The sequence below is a fragment of the Bufo bufo genome, chromosome 1 (assembly GCF_905171765.1).
Source record: "Bufo bufo chromosome 1, aBufBuf1.1, whole genome shotgun sequence".
NCBI classification, from domain to species: domain Eukaryota; kingdom Metazoa; phylum Chordata; class Amphibia; order Anura; family Bufonidae; genus Bufo; species Bufo bufo.
The window spans coordinates 532,858,198-532,874,160 of record NC_053389.1 but is presented as its reverse complement, the minus strand read 5'-3'; the positions used below and the strand labels follow the sequence as shown (position 1 = coordinate 532,874,160).

At 46.4% G+C, this 15,963-nt stretch overlaps 1 protein-coding gene across 1 annotated transcript in view; it reads left to right on the top strand.

Annotated features, from left to right (window-relative positions):
• The first annotated feature begins 250 nt into the window (after nt 1-250).
• TRABD (TraB domain containing) overlaps nt 251-15,963 on the top strand; it is a 30,621-nt gene continuing 14,908 nt past the window's right edge. Inside the window, exons 1-8 of the mRNA XM_040412068.1 lie at nt 251-397; nt 5,081-5,153; nt 7,225-7,303; nt 10,213-10,379; nt 11,374-11,514; nt 12,022-12,132; nt 12,520-12,659; nt 13,065-13,237. Of these exons, the coding sequence (XP_040268002.1) occupies nt 5,130-5,153; nt 7,225-7,303; nt 10,213-10,379; nt 11,374-11,514; nt 12,022-12,132; nt 12,520-12,659; nt 13,065-13,237 (835 nt within the window). The 5' untranslated portion in view covers nt 251-397; nt 5,081-5,129. The remainder of the gene's footprint in view (nt 398-5,080; nt 5,154-7,224; nt 7,304-10,212; nt 10,380-11,373; nt 11,515-12,021; nt 12,133-12,519; nt 12,660-13,064; nt 13,238-15,963) is intronic.

Sequence of the window (15,963 nt, the reverse complement as noted above, 5' to 3'; positions counted from 1 at the left end):
CTGAGCCGTCAGCCGCACAGTGACCCTCCTAGCGTCATCACCCATGTGACCGTGCATTCACTCCCCCGCCCATTTACTCTACTAGCCCAGCATCCCTCCTGATTGGCTGTAAGTTCTGCTGACAGCACCTTCTCTAGCTGGAGTCTCCCTCACAGCTGAGGCTGCGCCGCTAGGCATGTTGGGTGTTGAAGTCCTAGACAGATGATATGTCTTATAAGGATGACGCTTGCTTTGTGTGAAGAAGACTACAGGTCCCATGAAACAGTGCTGCCGCCGCTCCTGGCTCCACTCCGGAGAGATGACTAGTGCAGCATGTTGTGCGGTGCGCTAGTGCCTGCCCGGGAATCACACATAGTGAGAGAAGAGGAATCTGCTGCCTCCCAGCCTGCCTGATTCAGTGAGTCTAATCTGCGTGCTCCAGCTCCTGCCTCTACACCCTCCATATGGATCCGGGCTTTCCTGGTGACGGGCTCGCAGTAGCGGGCCACAGGTGTTCTACACCCTGACACCCGCAGGCTCTCCTGTACACGTAAAGTTCTCTGGAGTTGTGGAGCATAGTCTTTTTACCACATCAGCCATTTTCTTCCTTTCATTTCTATTGGGGGAAAAAGTTTTGCCACAAGGGAAAATGGATCTAATCAGCTTCTAGCCATAAGAGCCTGAGTGCAGATACCTGTGTGGAGCTCCCCACAATGGCCCCAGGGTTCCCCCCTGCCTCAGAGTAGGGGCTGCTGTAAAAGTAGCCTGTATTCTGTCAGTGAGCACATCCTGCTAGTCTATGGCCGCATTCACCATGGCATCTAGGAAACGGGGACAGTCACCGCTTTCTCCTCCTTAGAAATGTCCCTTTTTGCCCCTTCCGCCGATCAGGGCCTGGTAAATAGATCGCTTGTATAGAAGGATATAGGCTGCTGTAAATTGTGCCTTTAGGGTGCCACCCTGTGGTGTGGCTGGCTGCATGCACCAAGCTATGCCCAACTGTGGCCACCCAATTTTTCTATTAAATAGTGTTGTCATTGGTCACCGTGCATAGGCATGGCTTGGCCACAGGTGGCGAGCTGAACCGCGAGGTCATACTTTTTCTGACGGCACGCCGGATGGATAGGTTGTGGATTTCTTATGATGACATTGCGTGCGGAAAGTCATCCAGTGCCAAATTCAAGCAGTGGGTGTTCCAGCCAGGGGCAGAGTGCTCCCTTTAGGGTAAATGCACACGTTCAGGATTTATGTGCGGACTATCCGCATTGCAACCCGCAGGTGTTCGCAGGGAAATCCGTGCAGTCAATCCGTATCAACTGGTTGCAGATTTGATGCAGATTATCCTCCCTCCATTGAAGTGAATGGAGAAAATCCGGTCAGGAAAATAAATTGAAATCCGCACCATAGGTCAAATCCGCCCGGAAAAAAATCTGCATCGTGTGCATGATAATTTCAAATTCTCATAGAATACATTGTACATGACCTACAGTGCGCATTTACGGCACTCCAATCCGCACGCAATCCTGATCGTGTGCATTTACCCTTGGGCCCCTTTCACACGAGCGAGTTTTCCGTGCGGGTGCAATGTGTGACGTGAACGCATAGCACCTGCACTGAATCCTGACCCATTCATTTCAATGGGTCTGTGTACATCAGCGTTTTGTTTTCACGAATCAGTTCTGCGTTGCGTGAAAAACGCAGCATGTTCTATATTCTGTGTTTTTCACGCAGCCCTGGCCCCATAGGAGTGACTAGGGCTTCAGTGAAAAAACGCATTGCATCCGGAGGCAAGTGCTGATTCAATGCGTTTTTCACTAATGGTTGCTAGGAGATATTATTTGTAAACATTCAGTTTTTTTTATCACGCGCGCGAAAAACGCATTAAAACGCATTGCACCAGCGCGGAAAAAACCTGAACGCAGTTGCAGACAAAACTGACTGAACTTGGTGCGTTTCACTTAACGCACCCTGAACGCATCCGGAGCCAATCCGTATAGTTCGTGTGAAAGAGGCCATAGGGTCAGGTTTCACAATGCAGTTTTGGAAGTCAAAACCAGGAGTGAATTAAAAAAAAGAGTAGACCTTGTATCTGTCCTTCATACGTTCTCTTCTTTAGGCCTCTTTCACACGAGCGTGTCCGGATGCGTCCCGGTGCATTGCGGCAAACCCGCGCGATTAGGTACCCAATTGCAGTCAGTTTTGACTGCGATTGCGTTCCGTTGTTCAGTTTTTATCGCACGGGTGCAATGTGTTTTGCACGCGCGTGATAAAAATCCGACTGTGGTACCCAGAACCGAACTTCTAAACAGAAGTTCAGGTTTGGGTTCAAGGTTGTGTAAATTGTATTGTTTTCCCTTATAACATGGTTATAAGGGAAAATAATAGCATTCTGAATACAGAATGCATAGTACAATAGGGCTGGAGGGGTTAAAAAAAAGAATGTATATCTCTATATCTCTCCTTAATCCACTTGATCGCGCAGCCGGCATCTCTTCTGTCTTCATCTGTGGGGAAAAGGACCTTTTGATGACGTCACTACGCTCATCACATGGTCATTCACATGATCCATCACCATGGTGATGGACCATGTGATGAGCGCAGTGATGTCATCAAAAGGTCCTTTACCCAGGTCCTGAAGAAAGAAGACAGAAGAGATGCCGGCTGCGCGAACAAGTGGATTAAGGTAAGTTAAAAAATATATATATATTCTTTTTTTTAACCCCTCCAGCCCTATTGTACTATGAATTCTGTATTCAGAATGCTATTATTTTCCCTTATAACCATGTTATAAGGGAAAATAATAATGATCGGGTCTCCATCCCGATCGTCACCTAGCAACGGTGCGTGAAAATCGCACCGCATCCGCACTTGCTTGCGATTTTCACGCAACCCCCTTCATTTTTATGAGGCCTGCGTTACGTGAAAAACGCACAAAGAGGAGCATGCTGCGATTTTCACGTAGCGCACAAGTGATGCGTGAAAATCACCGCTCATGTGCACAGCCCCATAGAAATGAATGGGTCCGGATTCTCTGCGGGTGCAATGCGTTCACCTCACGCATCGCATCCGCGCGGAATACTCGCCCGTGTGAAAGGGGCCTTAGGCTAACTGCACAGGGGTGTGAGCTGGCTTCCAGAAAATGAATTTCTGTGCGTTTCCACACATAATCCGTGTGTTACTTGTGGTTTTTTGTGCAGTTTAGATGCAATTTTGCCACGTATTCTGCCCTTCTATTGAAAATTGACGTGCCGCTGATGGAAAAAGATCAAAGCGTACATGAGTGGTCTAATCTCATTCCCTTTTCTGCTACTGTATGACGCTGCAGGTTTTCTGCACAAGAATTTGCATGGAAAAAACTTGCGTAATGCGCAACTTACGCAATTAACCTTTGTGATCTACTCTTGATTTTGGCTTTCAGAATTACATGGAGGAACCTGACGTTGTGGTCGTACCCTTGTAGTTCAGATTGCATAGTATTGGTAACGATGTTCTGCCTTGTCACCATGCAGCATTGCGTAGGGACCCACTTGAAAAAGGTTGCTGGGAATTTGCCAAGTGGGCTTATACAGTTTGATGGGTGAGCGTATAATATGTGGATTTGTGGTCCAGGTCTCTTTGGGGTATTGATAACCATTACTGGTGCACTGTAGATTTCGGGGTTCAAGATCACCGGGGCGGACTGGCCATAGATCTTACAGGGACATTTATTGGTGTGCCAATGCTGCAAGGGGCCACCCAACGCCTTCTCTCTACCCTTGGCCGGGTACATAATAAGCTCTCAACGGTAATAACACAGTGTGATCTGGTACTCATGTACCCGGCCAGCGACCGCACATGTCCTCCTGAATTCAAATCCCCCATTCTCTCACCTTTAATTCCCCGCACTGTAATATATGGTTCTCATGGGACGATATTGTGCACTGTAGTCTAGCTGACCCAGCCCATTCTTCTGTCAATTTGGACCCACCTACAACATGAGGCTACTTTAAGTTCCCTGTTCACCCCTGAAGGTCACTGTTACATACAGTAGTTTTGGGCAGAAGCATATTGATAGAGGTGACAAATTAGATAATTGCAATCCAGACCCTAGGACTCTGTATCCTCTTGGGAAATGGGATGAGTCCTAGTACTGTTGCAATAGCCAGGGCAGCTTTCAGTGTAAGGTTTTTAAATGATGTCACATAAACTGCATGTGACTATTACAGCCAAGAGGTGGAGCTCCATGCGAGCACTACTTCCTCTTCATTACTCTGCATGTTGTCTCAGAAGTGAGTACTTGTAATTACACTATGGCACCCCTACAGTGCTCATATGGAGCGCCACCTCCTTCTCAAACAGCTGATCGGGGGTGCCAGGTGTCGGACCCCCACCCATCAGATATTGATGACCTATCCTGTGGATAGGTCATCAATACACACAGGCTGCACAACCCCTTTAAACATGTTTTTAGAATCTTGGTGATTCCAAGTCCCTATCAATATATTTTTTTTTTTAAATCCTAAAATCATGCAGTTTTTCCACAGGCTTCTAGGCCTAAAATATGTTTAGACTTCCTGTTCTTTGAGAGCCGTCACATGGGCCATTGACACAATGGTTTGGAGGGGATGTCAATGACTTCTACGGGAGAGTTTTCTAAGCAAGCTCTGTGACCTGTGCAGAGGTCAGGAAGGAGTAGATAAGCTGTGATAATACTTATTGTGAATGGCGAATCCTCTGTGATCTAAATAGATGTGATACCTGTCACTGTGATCCTACCTGTAATGATAATAAGATGACTACTAAATAGTTACCTGAACGGAACAGAAAATCTCAACATTATTTTATTTCCCTTTAAGGCTCAAGTGAGCGAACAGTAATAACTGGTAATCGATGGGCATTGACCCAATTAATCACTTGAGATAGCCCAAATATCCCTCACTTACTCCGGGCAGGAGCAAAGAAAGCTCTGATTGCCCAACCGGCGTTTATCATACAGCATGAATGGCCGCTGCTTTTATCATATGTCCCGATGTGTAATGAAGACCATGGCATACTGTATTCATATGTTTTATTAATTTAACATAATGCAAACCACTAAATAAAGCATTTATGGTTCATGCAGGTGGAGTTATAATTTGAAGCTTCTGGTTGAAGCAGAAATCTGTTCTGTAATGCAGGACGGCCAACTGCCGGAGGTAAGTGGATCCTATTGCTGTATTTGCTTATTCTATTACTTTTTCTTTACACATAGGAAGTTCTGTATAAGCCTCATGCACAGGACCGTTAGGTTTTTTTGCGGTCCGCAAACCACGAATCCGCAAAAAACGGAAGCCGCCCGTGTGCCTTCCGCAATTTACGGAACGGGCGGCCCATTGTAGAAATGCCTATTCTTGTCTGCAAAACAGACAAGAATAGGACATGTTCTATTTTTTTTTGCGGGGCCACGGAACGGAGCAATGGATGCGGACAACACACGGAGTGCTGTCCGCATCTTTTGCTGCCCCATTGAAGTGAAGGGGTCCGCATCCGAGCCGCCAAAACAGCGGCACGGTTGCGGACCCAAACAACGGCCGTGTGCATGAGGCCTAAGGGTGATGCCACATGTAGCGGGTGTGCTGTGGATTCTCTGCAGTGGTTTGGCGTGGAAATGCTGTGGGTTTGCCGCAGATTTCATCCTCTGCATTGCAAAGGATGACATTTCTGGCAGCGATCTGCAACATGGACATGCTATGGATAGAAAATCTGCACCGTTTATCAATTTGTGGATGAAATTTGTGAGAATCTCATCCACTTTGCTGCTACTGTAAATGCTGCAGGTTTTCCGCATGCAGTTCTGCTGTGTAGGGCTGCAGTAAACGATTATTTTAGAAATCCAGTATTCTATCATTTTTTTTACGATTAATTGAGAATCTAATAAGAAACCATTAATAGACTGTTTTCCTTTATAAAAACTCATCAGACCCCCTGCCCTCAGTCCCCAACACCCTTCCTTTCCCCCCGTGCGATCAGCCCAAGGGCATCAGTTCCCCCCCCCCCCAGGGCCACCAGCTGCCACTATCCCCCAGTGCCTTCAGCTCTTCCTCACCCCAGTGCCACCAGCTGCCCCTCCAGTGCCACCAGCTTGCCCCCTAGTGCCAACTGCCACCATCTCCCCCTTCTAGCCATGTCCCCAGCGACAATACTTACATTTCCTGTAGGGGCGCCGCTCCACAGCTCCTCCATCTTCTCTGCGCACTCACGTCACACGACCACTCGTGTAGTAAATGCTCTGAAGACTTTAGCAGCAGACGTGCAGTGACTGTCACATGTCGGCTGTACACTTGGCAAAATCAACCACCTACTTTATAACCTAAAGCCAAAGCGCCCCTAATGAGCTTTTCATAGGGCTCTATGCGAAGTATATGCCACATGATCATACTTTTCTACCAATTAATTGGAAATAAGGTTCTACAAATGCAAGCTGGTTTTGCCAAAATACAATTTTGCAGGATTTTAACGCATCTGAAAATGTTGCTCAGAAAGAAATCTGCCCCCCAAAAAAGTGCTTGGATTTCAGAGACTGATTGATTTATTTTTCAGCTTCAAAACTGTGGCGTGTGAACATGGGCTGAAGCGTTTCCTAGATTTTATAGGCACTTGCATATGCAATACCAAAAAAGACATGCCTAAATATGTCCCGATGGTAATAACCCTTTAATGTTTGGAGCATGGCACTTTGACCTTAATTCTGGAAGAAAAGGGTTTAAAAAAAAACTGTCACTATGATCGTAGTAAAAAATAAATAAAAATGAGCTGAGTGCAAACTCCACTATTTCCAGCAGTCCCATAGTACTGAAGGTAGAGGTGGTGTGCCCTCCCATTGTGGAGATAGGAGTGGGTGTCAGGTACCTATCTGACATTAATGGCTTATCCTAGCGATATGTCTTCAATATCTAAGATGGGAATACCCCTATATATTTTTAACCTCTCTGATACACCCATATCCTATTTTCTGAAAGGAAGCCCCTAAAACCTGTGTGCATTTAGAATACTAAGCATCCGCCTTCTCAAAGCAATTTGCATTCCGCAACATGGTCGTGTGAATGAGCCCTCACTGGCACATCTCCTGTTGCAAGCTCCGCACCCAACTCATATTTCCTAATGCCGAAACCACTAATCAGATTTGTAAAGCTTTTTCATAGTGCTAGTACTAGAAAAAGGTCATCTACATTCTCCCCTAGTGCTAAGGGTTATTGCTATGATAAACATATGTGTTGCATTTTCCAGGCTGTTGCAGACGCCATGGCATCATCGGAAACGGCAGAAGATGGACCAGCTCCTGCATCGGCTTTACCGCACAACATCTGTCAGTATACAGTAGAATTGAGAAGTCGCTGGATGTTTTTGTTCTTTGTGTCCCTTGCTTTTCATCCTGCCAGAGTCTGTAATTTCACTTGCATTTTCAGTGGGTAAACGGCTGATGGGGTGCAGGTTGGGGTGAATTTTTGCGTTCTAGTTTAGATTAAACATTGGGGGAAATATCCCTTTGCAGAATAGTGTGTATGTGTAGAGGAGGGGGGTGGAAGAATGGCTGATCTTCTGGAACATGTAACTTCTCAGTTTTCAATAGCAAAACAAGACCACATCGAAGAAATGGATTTCTTTCTTTTAACAGTTAACCCCTTAAATACCCTGGGATTTTCCATTTTTGCGTTTTTGTGTTTCACCCCCCGCCTTCCCATAGTCATAACTTTATTTTTATTTTTTTCATTCACATAGCCTTATGAGGGCTTATTTTTTTGCAGGACAAGTTGTACTTTCTAATGGCATCATTTAGTTGCATACCATGTGGTAGGGAGCGGGAAAAAATTCCAAATGGGGTAGAATTAGGAAAAAATGCAATTCTGATAAAGGATTTTATTAAATTGTTTCTCCTGTACACTATGTGGTAAAATTGACCTGTTATCTTCATTCTCCAGGTCAGTACGGTTCCAACGATACCACACTTGTATAATTTTTCTTGCGTTTTAATACTGAATAATTATTATTTTTTCATAACCATGTTCTGACCCCTATTACTTCTGTGTAGCTATGTGTACAGGGCTGTATGAGGGCTCATTTTTTGCGGGACGATCTGTTCTTTTCAGTGATACCAATTTTAAGTGTGTGCGGCTATTTGATAACTTTTTATTATATTATTGGGTAGTTGGAGTGACAAAAAATGGCAAATTGGCGGTTTTTATTTTTTTTTGCGCTATGCCATTTGCCGTATGACATTAATATTATATTTTAATAGTATTGGCATTTTCGCACATGGCGATGCCCATGATGTGTATATTTTTTATTTTTATTGGTTAAGTATTTTTATTTTAAGGAAAGGGGGGTGATTTTAACTTTTTTTTTTTTTTTTTTTTTGTTATATTTGTAAACTTCTTTCTTTTACTTATTTTAAGTCCCCTTGGGTGACAATAACTGGCAATCATTTGATTGCCCATAGTATTCAGTGATGGCTAAATAGCCATCATGGAAGACTTCATTTGCACTATATCAATACAAGGCTGCCACCTAGTGGCCTGTATTGATATATACATCTAATTGACTCTGAAGCCTGCTTGAAGCTTCGGTCAATTAGCGCAAGGTAACAGATTCCCCGATCTCAGCCGGGGAAAGCTGTTACCGGACGCGCACGACTTCTGTTTCTGGTCTGCGTAGATGCTGTGATAGCAGAGACCCCGCGGCTAAGACGCACGAGCGGGCGCCATGTTTAGGGATCAGACCCATGACGTACAGCTATGTCATGGGTCCTTAAGGGGTTAAACTAAGAATAGTGATTTAGAATATTTCACACAAGGAGCAACTCAAGAAGTATGATCTTTAGGTGCGTTTTGTTTGTTTCCAGATCCTTTACTCATAAATGGGGGATTTTTCAGCATTAAAATATGCATGGACAATCTGCTTGTGTAGTCATACCATTATGGGCTTTTTATTTTTTTCTTGGGCTTCTGAAAAACACCTGGTAAAAACACAAAAAAGACACCATTTCAAAACCTCTGGTAAAACTGCTTGCTTCAAACAAAGTGCTATTGTAGGAGTTTTGAAACTCCAGTGTGAACATGCCCCACTCGCCATTCAGTTCCCCTGCCTTTCTTTATACAAAGCTGCAGCATTGACATGTCGTGTCAACGTGGGACCAACAAAGCCAGTCGCAGGACACGGTAGACAGCGAGCAGATGTCAGATGAGCTAAAAAAAAATTATTTTAACCTGTAAACGGCTGATTGGAAGATTTGGTTAAAAGCTTGGAAAGCCCCTTTAAAGGTCCTCCATCACCGGTGTTATGATAATGAAGGCAGCATAAACTAGTGACCTCTCGCTAGCAAAATGCAGGGTCCCTCACTTGAATTGACCCATCTGTTCTGCTAATATCTCGTAGTAAAGAGGACCTTTCACCTCTCCTGACCAGTCTGTTGTAGTATCTACTTGCATTCCCCATGTAGTAACTATTCTTGAGCATCTATTGTTATGGTTCTATGTTGTACCATTCCTCTGTTATGTCTACTAGAAGTTATGAATGGTCAGCAGCTTGCAGTAAAGGTACAGACGGGTATTACCAGATCACCAGCAGCACTGATCAGATTAATACACACCCATAACTGCTAATACCTTTACTGCAGACTGCTGGCAATTTGTAAACTTCTAACCGGAATAATACAGGAATGGTACGACATAGTTATAAGAATAGATGCTCCAGAATTATTATATGGATATGCAAGCACTAAATCTGACATGTCAGGAGAGGTGACAGCTCCTCTTTAAGCAGCTTCAGTACACACAGCACATGCCAATCAATCCTGATATTCATGAGGTTCTGGCTCTCGCCACCCCTCATCTATGATCAGCCTGAAAAAAATAATCAGCATATTAGGAATTCTATGTATTGAACAGCTTTACCACTGGAGCTGTTCAGTACAAGATCCTAGCAGATCAGCTGGGTCAGTTCAAGTAAGTGACCCAGCATTTTGCTAAGGGTACATGTTACTATTTTATGCTGCTCTTTGTCAGGACAGAAGAAAACTGCTGACAGACTCCGTTCGGTAGACTTTTCCTGCTAAATAATTTCGGTCATTGTGGGCTGTTGACACCCGCAGAGATTTGGATGATGACCTTCTGCTGGAAGTATAAATAATTCCCTTTCATTCACACTGCACACGCTGTCTTCAGCTTCCCACATAGGTCGTGGCCCTTTCTCTTATGTATGTTTGTATTGTTTGTTTAGCGGATGCTGATGCTTTCCGGATCCTTTGGGAGATGAAAATGAAGAAAAGACAGAAATGCCCATCCCTTCCAGAAACGGTCACTGAACTGAGTACCGAGGATGGAAGTAAAGTGTACATCGTGGGCACGGCTCACTTCAGCGACAGCAGTAAGCAAGATGTGGTAAAGGTAATGGCCAAACCAGCTCTGACAGAGGAAGTACGGCTTCTCCATTTCATGGTTTCTTTCTGAAGCTTAAAGGGTCTGTCCAGTCAGAAGATTGAAAATGCAAGTCAGTACCTACAGGGGATGTTTTCCTCAGATCTTGTTCCTTGGCTGCTTTTTATTTCAGCTCCATTAGGGCAAAGCTGTGATCTGTGAGTACATTTCGGCTACATGACCCCTTATGTCATCATTGGTTCAGAATGCTGTAGCATGAGCCAGTGATGAGATAGGGGGTGTGTCTGACTACACACTGTAGTCACAGGTGTGATCTGAGGACAACAAATAGCAGGTGATTCTCCAATGTACTGACTTATATATCATTTTTGAGCTCCTGACTGGTGAGTCGCTTTAAGCCTCTTACTGATTTTAAATTTTCATATTTTTATTTTTTTTCCCCCCAAAGGAGTTCGGATCATCTTATGGCGACTTTCACGGTCAGTATTGCTTCAGTATTTGTAAGCCAAAACCCGGAGTGGAACCTACAGAGAACAAGTAAAATGGAAAGAATTGTGCTTCTTCTGTGTTTTGGTCCCACTCCTGGTTTTGACTTACAAATACTGATGAAAGATACTAACCGTGTGACGGTTGCCTGTATCAGATTATGTGACAAAGTTAAAGGGGTTATCCGACCCCTATAATGCCCAGGCCCCTGCTCCCCGTCACCTGCTTCTCTTCTGATGCCGACACGGCCGCTGATGCATCTCCCTGTCGTGGGATGTTTTGATCCGCGCAACAGGAGATGCATTGGTGGCTGTGAGGGCATCAGAAGTGACGTGGGTGCCGGGGAGCAGGGTAAGTACAACCTGTGTGAGGGGCCGGGCATTATAGGGGTTGGAGAACCTCTTTAAATGTGACTTCTTTTATAATGTATCACTGACTATTACTAATGGAAGAATGTTGTGCGTTACATGTATTTGTGAGACCTTTCTCTGTATCATACTCCAATTACTTTCTTTAGACCATACAAGAAGTTCAGCCGGATGTGGTGGTTGTTGAACTGTGTCAGTACAGAGTGTCCATGTTAAAGATGGATGAAGAGACTTTACTCAAAGAAGCCAAAGAGATAAACCTGGAAAAACTCCATCAAGCTATTAAACAGGTATTTTCAGAAGATTCACTATCCTGTATATCCATGTGATATACGGAGGATTGTGCCCTTTAAGCCTGAAATAGTTTGCCTAAAATCCCAGAGATGTAGAAGCTGTTGAGATTTGTCTTGGGCTCTGGTCACATCCCCCTTTTGGTCTCCATTTAACATATACACCGGCACATTTACATTAAATGGATTCCCCCGATGGATGCCATAGCTTGCATCTGTCATTCAAAGGATCCCATTGTTAGTTTGTGTTTTACAAGATACCTTTGTATTGAACACTACACTATTCAATCACTTAAACTTTTTATTTTTTTGTGGTATACTGACAAATACTAGCCAGAAGGAGGCTAAAAGGACGCGGTTTTAAATGTATTCAAATGTCTCTCTGGACTACACACTGTAGGCCTGTATGTAACAAAAATGCTATGTTCATTCAATGGTCTACACAGCCTGATTCATTTGGGTTTCTCCCCCCCCTCCTCCTCCTCCTCCAAACCTCATTTTTACCAGAATGGAGTCATGTCGGGCCTTATGCAAATGCTTCTACTCAAGGTGTCTGCTCACATCACTGAACAGCTAGGAATGGCTCCTGGTGGGGAGTTCAGGGAGGCTTTCAAAGAGGTGAGACCCATAATACTTAGATTCTAAAAGTTCTTCTTGAATTGTGTTTTACGGGTTGGTCTTTTTCTCTGTGCACCCTTGCTTCTTCTGCAGGCCTACCCTCTTCTTCTTGATTTGATAGGGCCAGGTTCCTGCTTAGTCATCTCACCTGGCCCTGTCAGTCAAGATGGAGAGGGAGTGGCAGAGGAGCAAGGGTGCACGGAATGGCTTGGGCCCACCATTAGTGCACTTAACTGCTCATTTGCATATAGATTAAGTACTTTTTTTCCATTGAATCACTAAGTAAAAGACATCATTACATTCAGCTGAGCTAGCTCTACAAGGCGTTGTCTGGTTTAACAGTGATTTTAATCTGGTTACTAAAATCTTTATTATGTAATGTTGCAGGCCAGCAAAGTGCCTTTCTGCAAATTTCACCTTGGAGACAGACCGATTCCAGTAACATTCAAGAGAGCCATTGCTGCACTTTCCTTCTGGCAGAAAGTCAAGCTTGCCTGGGGCCTGTGCTCATTATCCGACCCAATCAGGTAGAAAAGCCCGGGTAATTTTGAAGATATTAGGTTGTGTATACCTATACGTGTTAGGCTACATGCACACGACCGTTCAGTTTGCATTACGCAATTTGCGGAACGGCACAGACGGCCTTTAATATAACTGCCTATTCTTGTCCGCAAAGCGCGGACAAGAATAGGACATGTTATATATTTTTTTTTGCGGACCACGGAACGGAGCAGCGGATGCAGACAGCACACGGAGTGCTGTCCGCATCTTTTGCGGCCCCATTGAAGTGAAAGGGTCCGCACCTGAGCCGCCAAAACTGTGGCTCAGATGTGGACCAAAACAACTGCCGTGTGCATGAGGCCTTATCAGGAGGTCTACCACATGTATGACCGGATTCTAGTTCATTATCTGGCTTGAAATTCTTGTTCCAGCGAGGATGACGTGGAGAAGTGTAAACAGAAGGATTTGTTGGAGCAGATGATGGCCGAAATGATTGGTGAATTTCCGGATCTCCACCGCACTATCGTCTCCGAGAGAGATATTTATCTCACCTACATGTTGAAGCAAGCGGCTAGAAAAACTGAACTACCTCGTGCCTCCGAATGTAATGATCACTTTGTATTGTTCTCTTTGGCAATGAACTTAGGCTACTTTCACACTGGCGTTTCTGGGTCCGCCTGTGAGATCCGTTCAGGGCTCTCACAAGCGGCCCAAAATGGATCAGTTCAGCCCCAATGCATTCTGAATAGATAAGGATCCGTTCAGAATGCATCAATTTGGCTGCGTTTGATCTCCATTCCACTCTAGAGGCGGACACCAAAACGCTGCTTGCAGCGTTTTGATGTCCGCCGGACGATGCGGAGCCAAACGGATCCGTCCTGACTTACAATGTAAGTCAATGGGGACGGATCCGTTTTCACTGACACAATATGGTGCAATTGAAAACGGATCCGCCTCCCATTGACTTTCAGTGTAAGTCAAAACGGATCCGTTTGCATTATCATGAACAAATGCAAACTGATCCGTTCTGAACGGATACAAGCATTTGCATTATAGGTGCGGATCCGTCTGTGCAGACGGATCCGCATGTAACGTAGGTGTGAAAGTAGCCTTAGCTGTGTTTGTGGCTTCATAGGCATGTAAAGAATTCAGTGGTATCCATATAAATGTGCATTCACCATGCGTCCACTAGCATTGGCCACCATCATTATTTTACGTTTAGCTCTACTGTCCTTTGAGTGGCGCCACAATTAAATCTCAAATTTCTCGCCCATTTCCTTGGGGGACACAGGAAACCTTGGGTATAGCTCAACTCCCTAGAAGGCGTGACACTAAGTGAAAACTGTTAAGCCCCTCCTCCAACAGCTATACCCTCAGCCTGGAGAGAGAGACTGACAGTTTTTTGCTTAGTGTCCAAGGAGGCAAGACACTCCCTTAACCGCAGGGCTGTTTTTTCTCAATTTTTATCAAAATTTATATTTTTGATTTTTAATATTCACAGGGACAACAGAGACGCCTCTCTGTTTCTCCCGCGGTTGAGCTGCGCCAGTGCGGCATCTGCACTGCTGCCTCCCCCACAGAAGACAAGGAGGACCAGGGCAGCCCAGCTCCCCTGCATCCCGCCAGCGCAAGGGTTGCCCACACGTCAAGCCCCTCTCCAGCTTCCTGCCACTGCGGTGCCAGTAGCTGAAGGGGTGACCCTGCTGGAATAGACAGAGGGTGAAGACTTCAGGATGGTGAGAGTGGCTGTTCCAGCCACCCCCTCCCCTCCCCTCCTCTCCCGGACTTCGCTTTGGCCACCTGTTTAAGCCTTTCAGGGCCGCCTCCACCTTCTCAGGCCGCCCCTCCAGGAGGGCATCCAGGCTGGGACCTTGGGACATTACAGGCGCCCTACTACAGGCCAAGAGCCTTTACTTCAGGAGGGCATCCAGGCTAGGATTGCAGACTGGTGCCTGCCGCAGCAGCAAGCAGCCGGCGCACCCCTTCACTGCCGGCAGGCATCACGACGCTCCACGCGCAGGGAGAATCGTGGCGGTCGCTCTATTATCTATTGGCATATTCAGTGCGCTATGGGTGTCGCGGCCTTTCATTTACAGCGCCGCAGGCCGCCCCCTCCCCCTTCCTCTCTTTTTCTCTAAGTTTGAATCGCGCGTGCGAACGAAGCATCGGATGGGGGGGCGGGGCTTTGAGTCCCGCTCCCGCCTTCCAAGCCACCGCAAGAGCCTGTTGCCACCGCTGCTGCCTCTTCTCCCTGCGGCTTGACGCTCTGGATCTAGACTTCTGGACGTTCCTCCTGCCACTGTTGCTACTGCTGCTGTTACCTTCCTCACTCCCTGAGGTCCCTGGGTCTGGTAGGACTGTTAACCCCTTCCTAGCACCAGTGGCCCCTAGGCTGGACAGCCCCCTCTTCCTGCTTATTTTTCTCATCACCAACATGTCTGACCCCTCAGGGGCCTCTAGACCCAGGTACCACGCCTGCACCGCCTGTGAAGCACCCTTTCCATGGGGGCAATCTGACCCGCATTGCTCTGCATGCCAGGCCCCAATACAGGGTCCGCCACTTGCTGTGCCGCCCCCTTTTTCCTCGGATCCACCTGACTGGGCAAGATCTTACTCATGTTGTGGGCCGCCTTGTAGACACACAGCCTGCCACGCAGCCTGCTACACCCCCTGTAGTACCCTCCGGGTCTGCTGCTTCTGCTGACCCGTCGGGGGTCCCTCTCTCCCAGTGATGCCTCCAGGGCCCGACACCTCCAGAATCGCTCCAGGGCGGAGTGCGCATCTTCCTCGGATGCGTCCCTATCTCCTCCGCGGACTCAGTCGGGTCACTCCTCCTCACAGGACATGCGCTCTGAGGGAGAATTGGTGGATTCAGATTGGGACATGGACTCGGCATTGCCGTCCAAGCTAGCCTCTGCTGTGGGTCATCTCATCGCTAATATTCGCGACACCTTTAAAATTCACGACTACCCTCCCAGCACTGACAAGACCGGTATCCTATTTCCGCCCCAAACAGGCGTCCACGGTTTTCCCTCTCCACGCCGACTTCTCTTCGGTGGTCTCTAAGGCTTGGGCTCGCCCTGATGCCCGTTTTACCCCCCCCCCCCCCCCCCCCAAGAAGTTGGATATCGGTTATCCCTTCCAGCGGATTGCATCTCCACTTGGGCGTCTCCACCAAAGATCGACCCTCCCGTGGCCCGCCTGTCTAAGAGCACGGCCATTCCTGTGGCGGATGGCTCCTCTCTTCAGTCCACTGAAGACCGTCGCATGGAATCCCTTACGAAAGCCATTTTTGCTGCCTCCGGATCAGCCCTCAGACCGGTCTTTGCT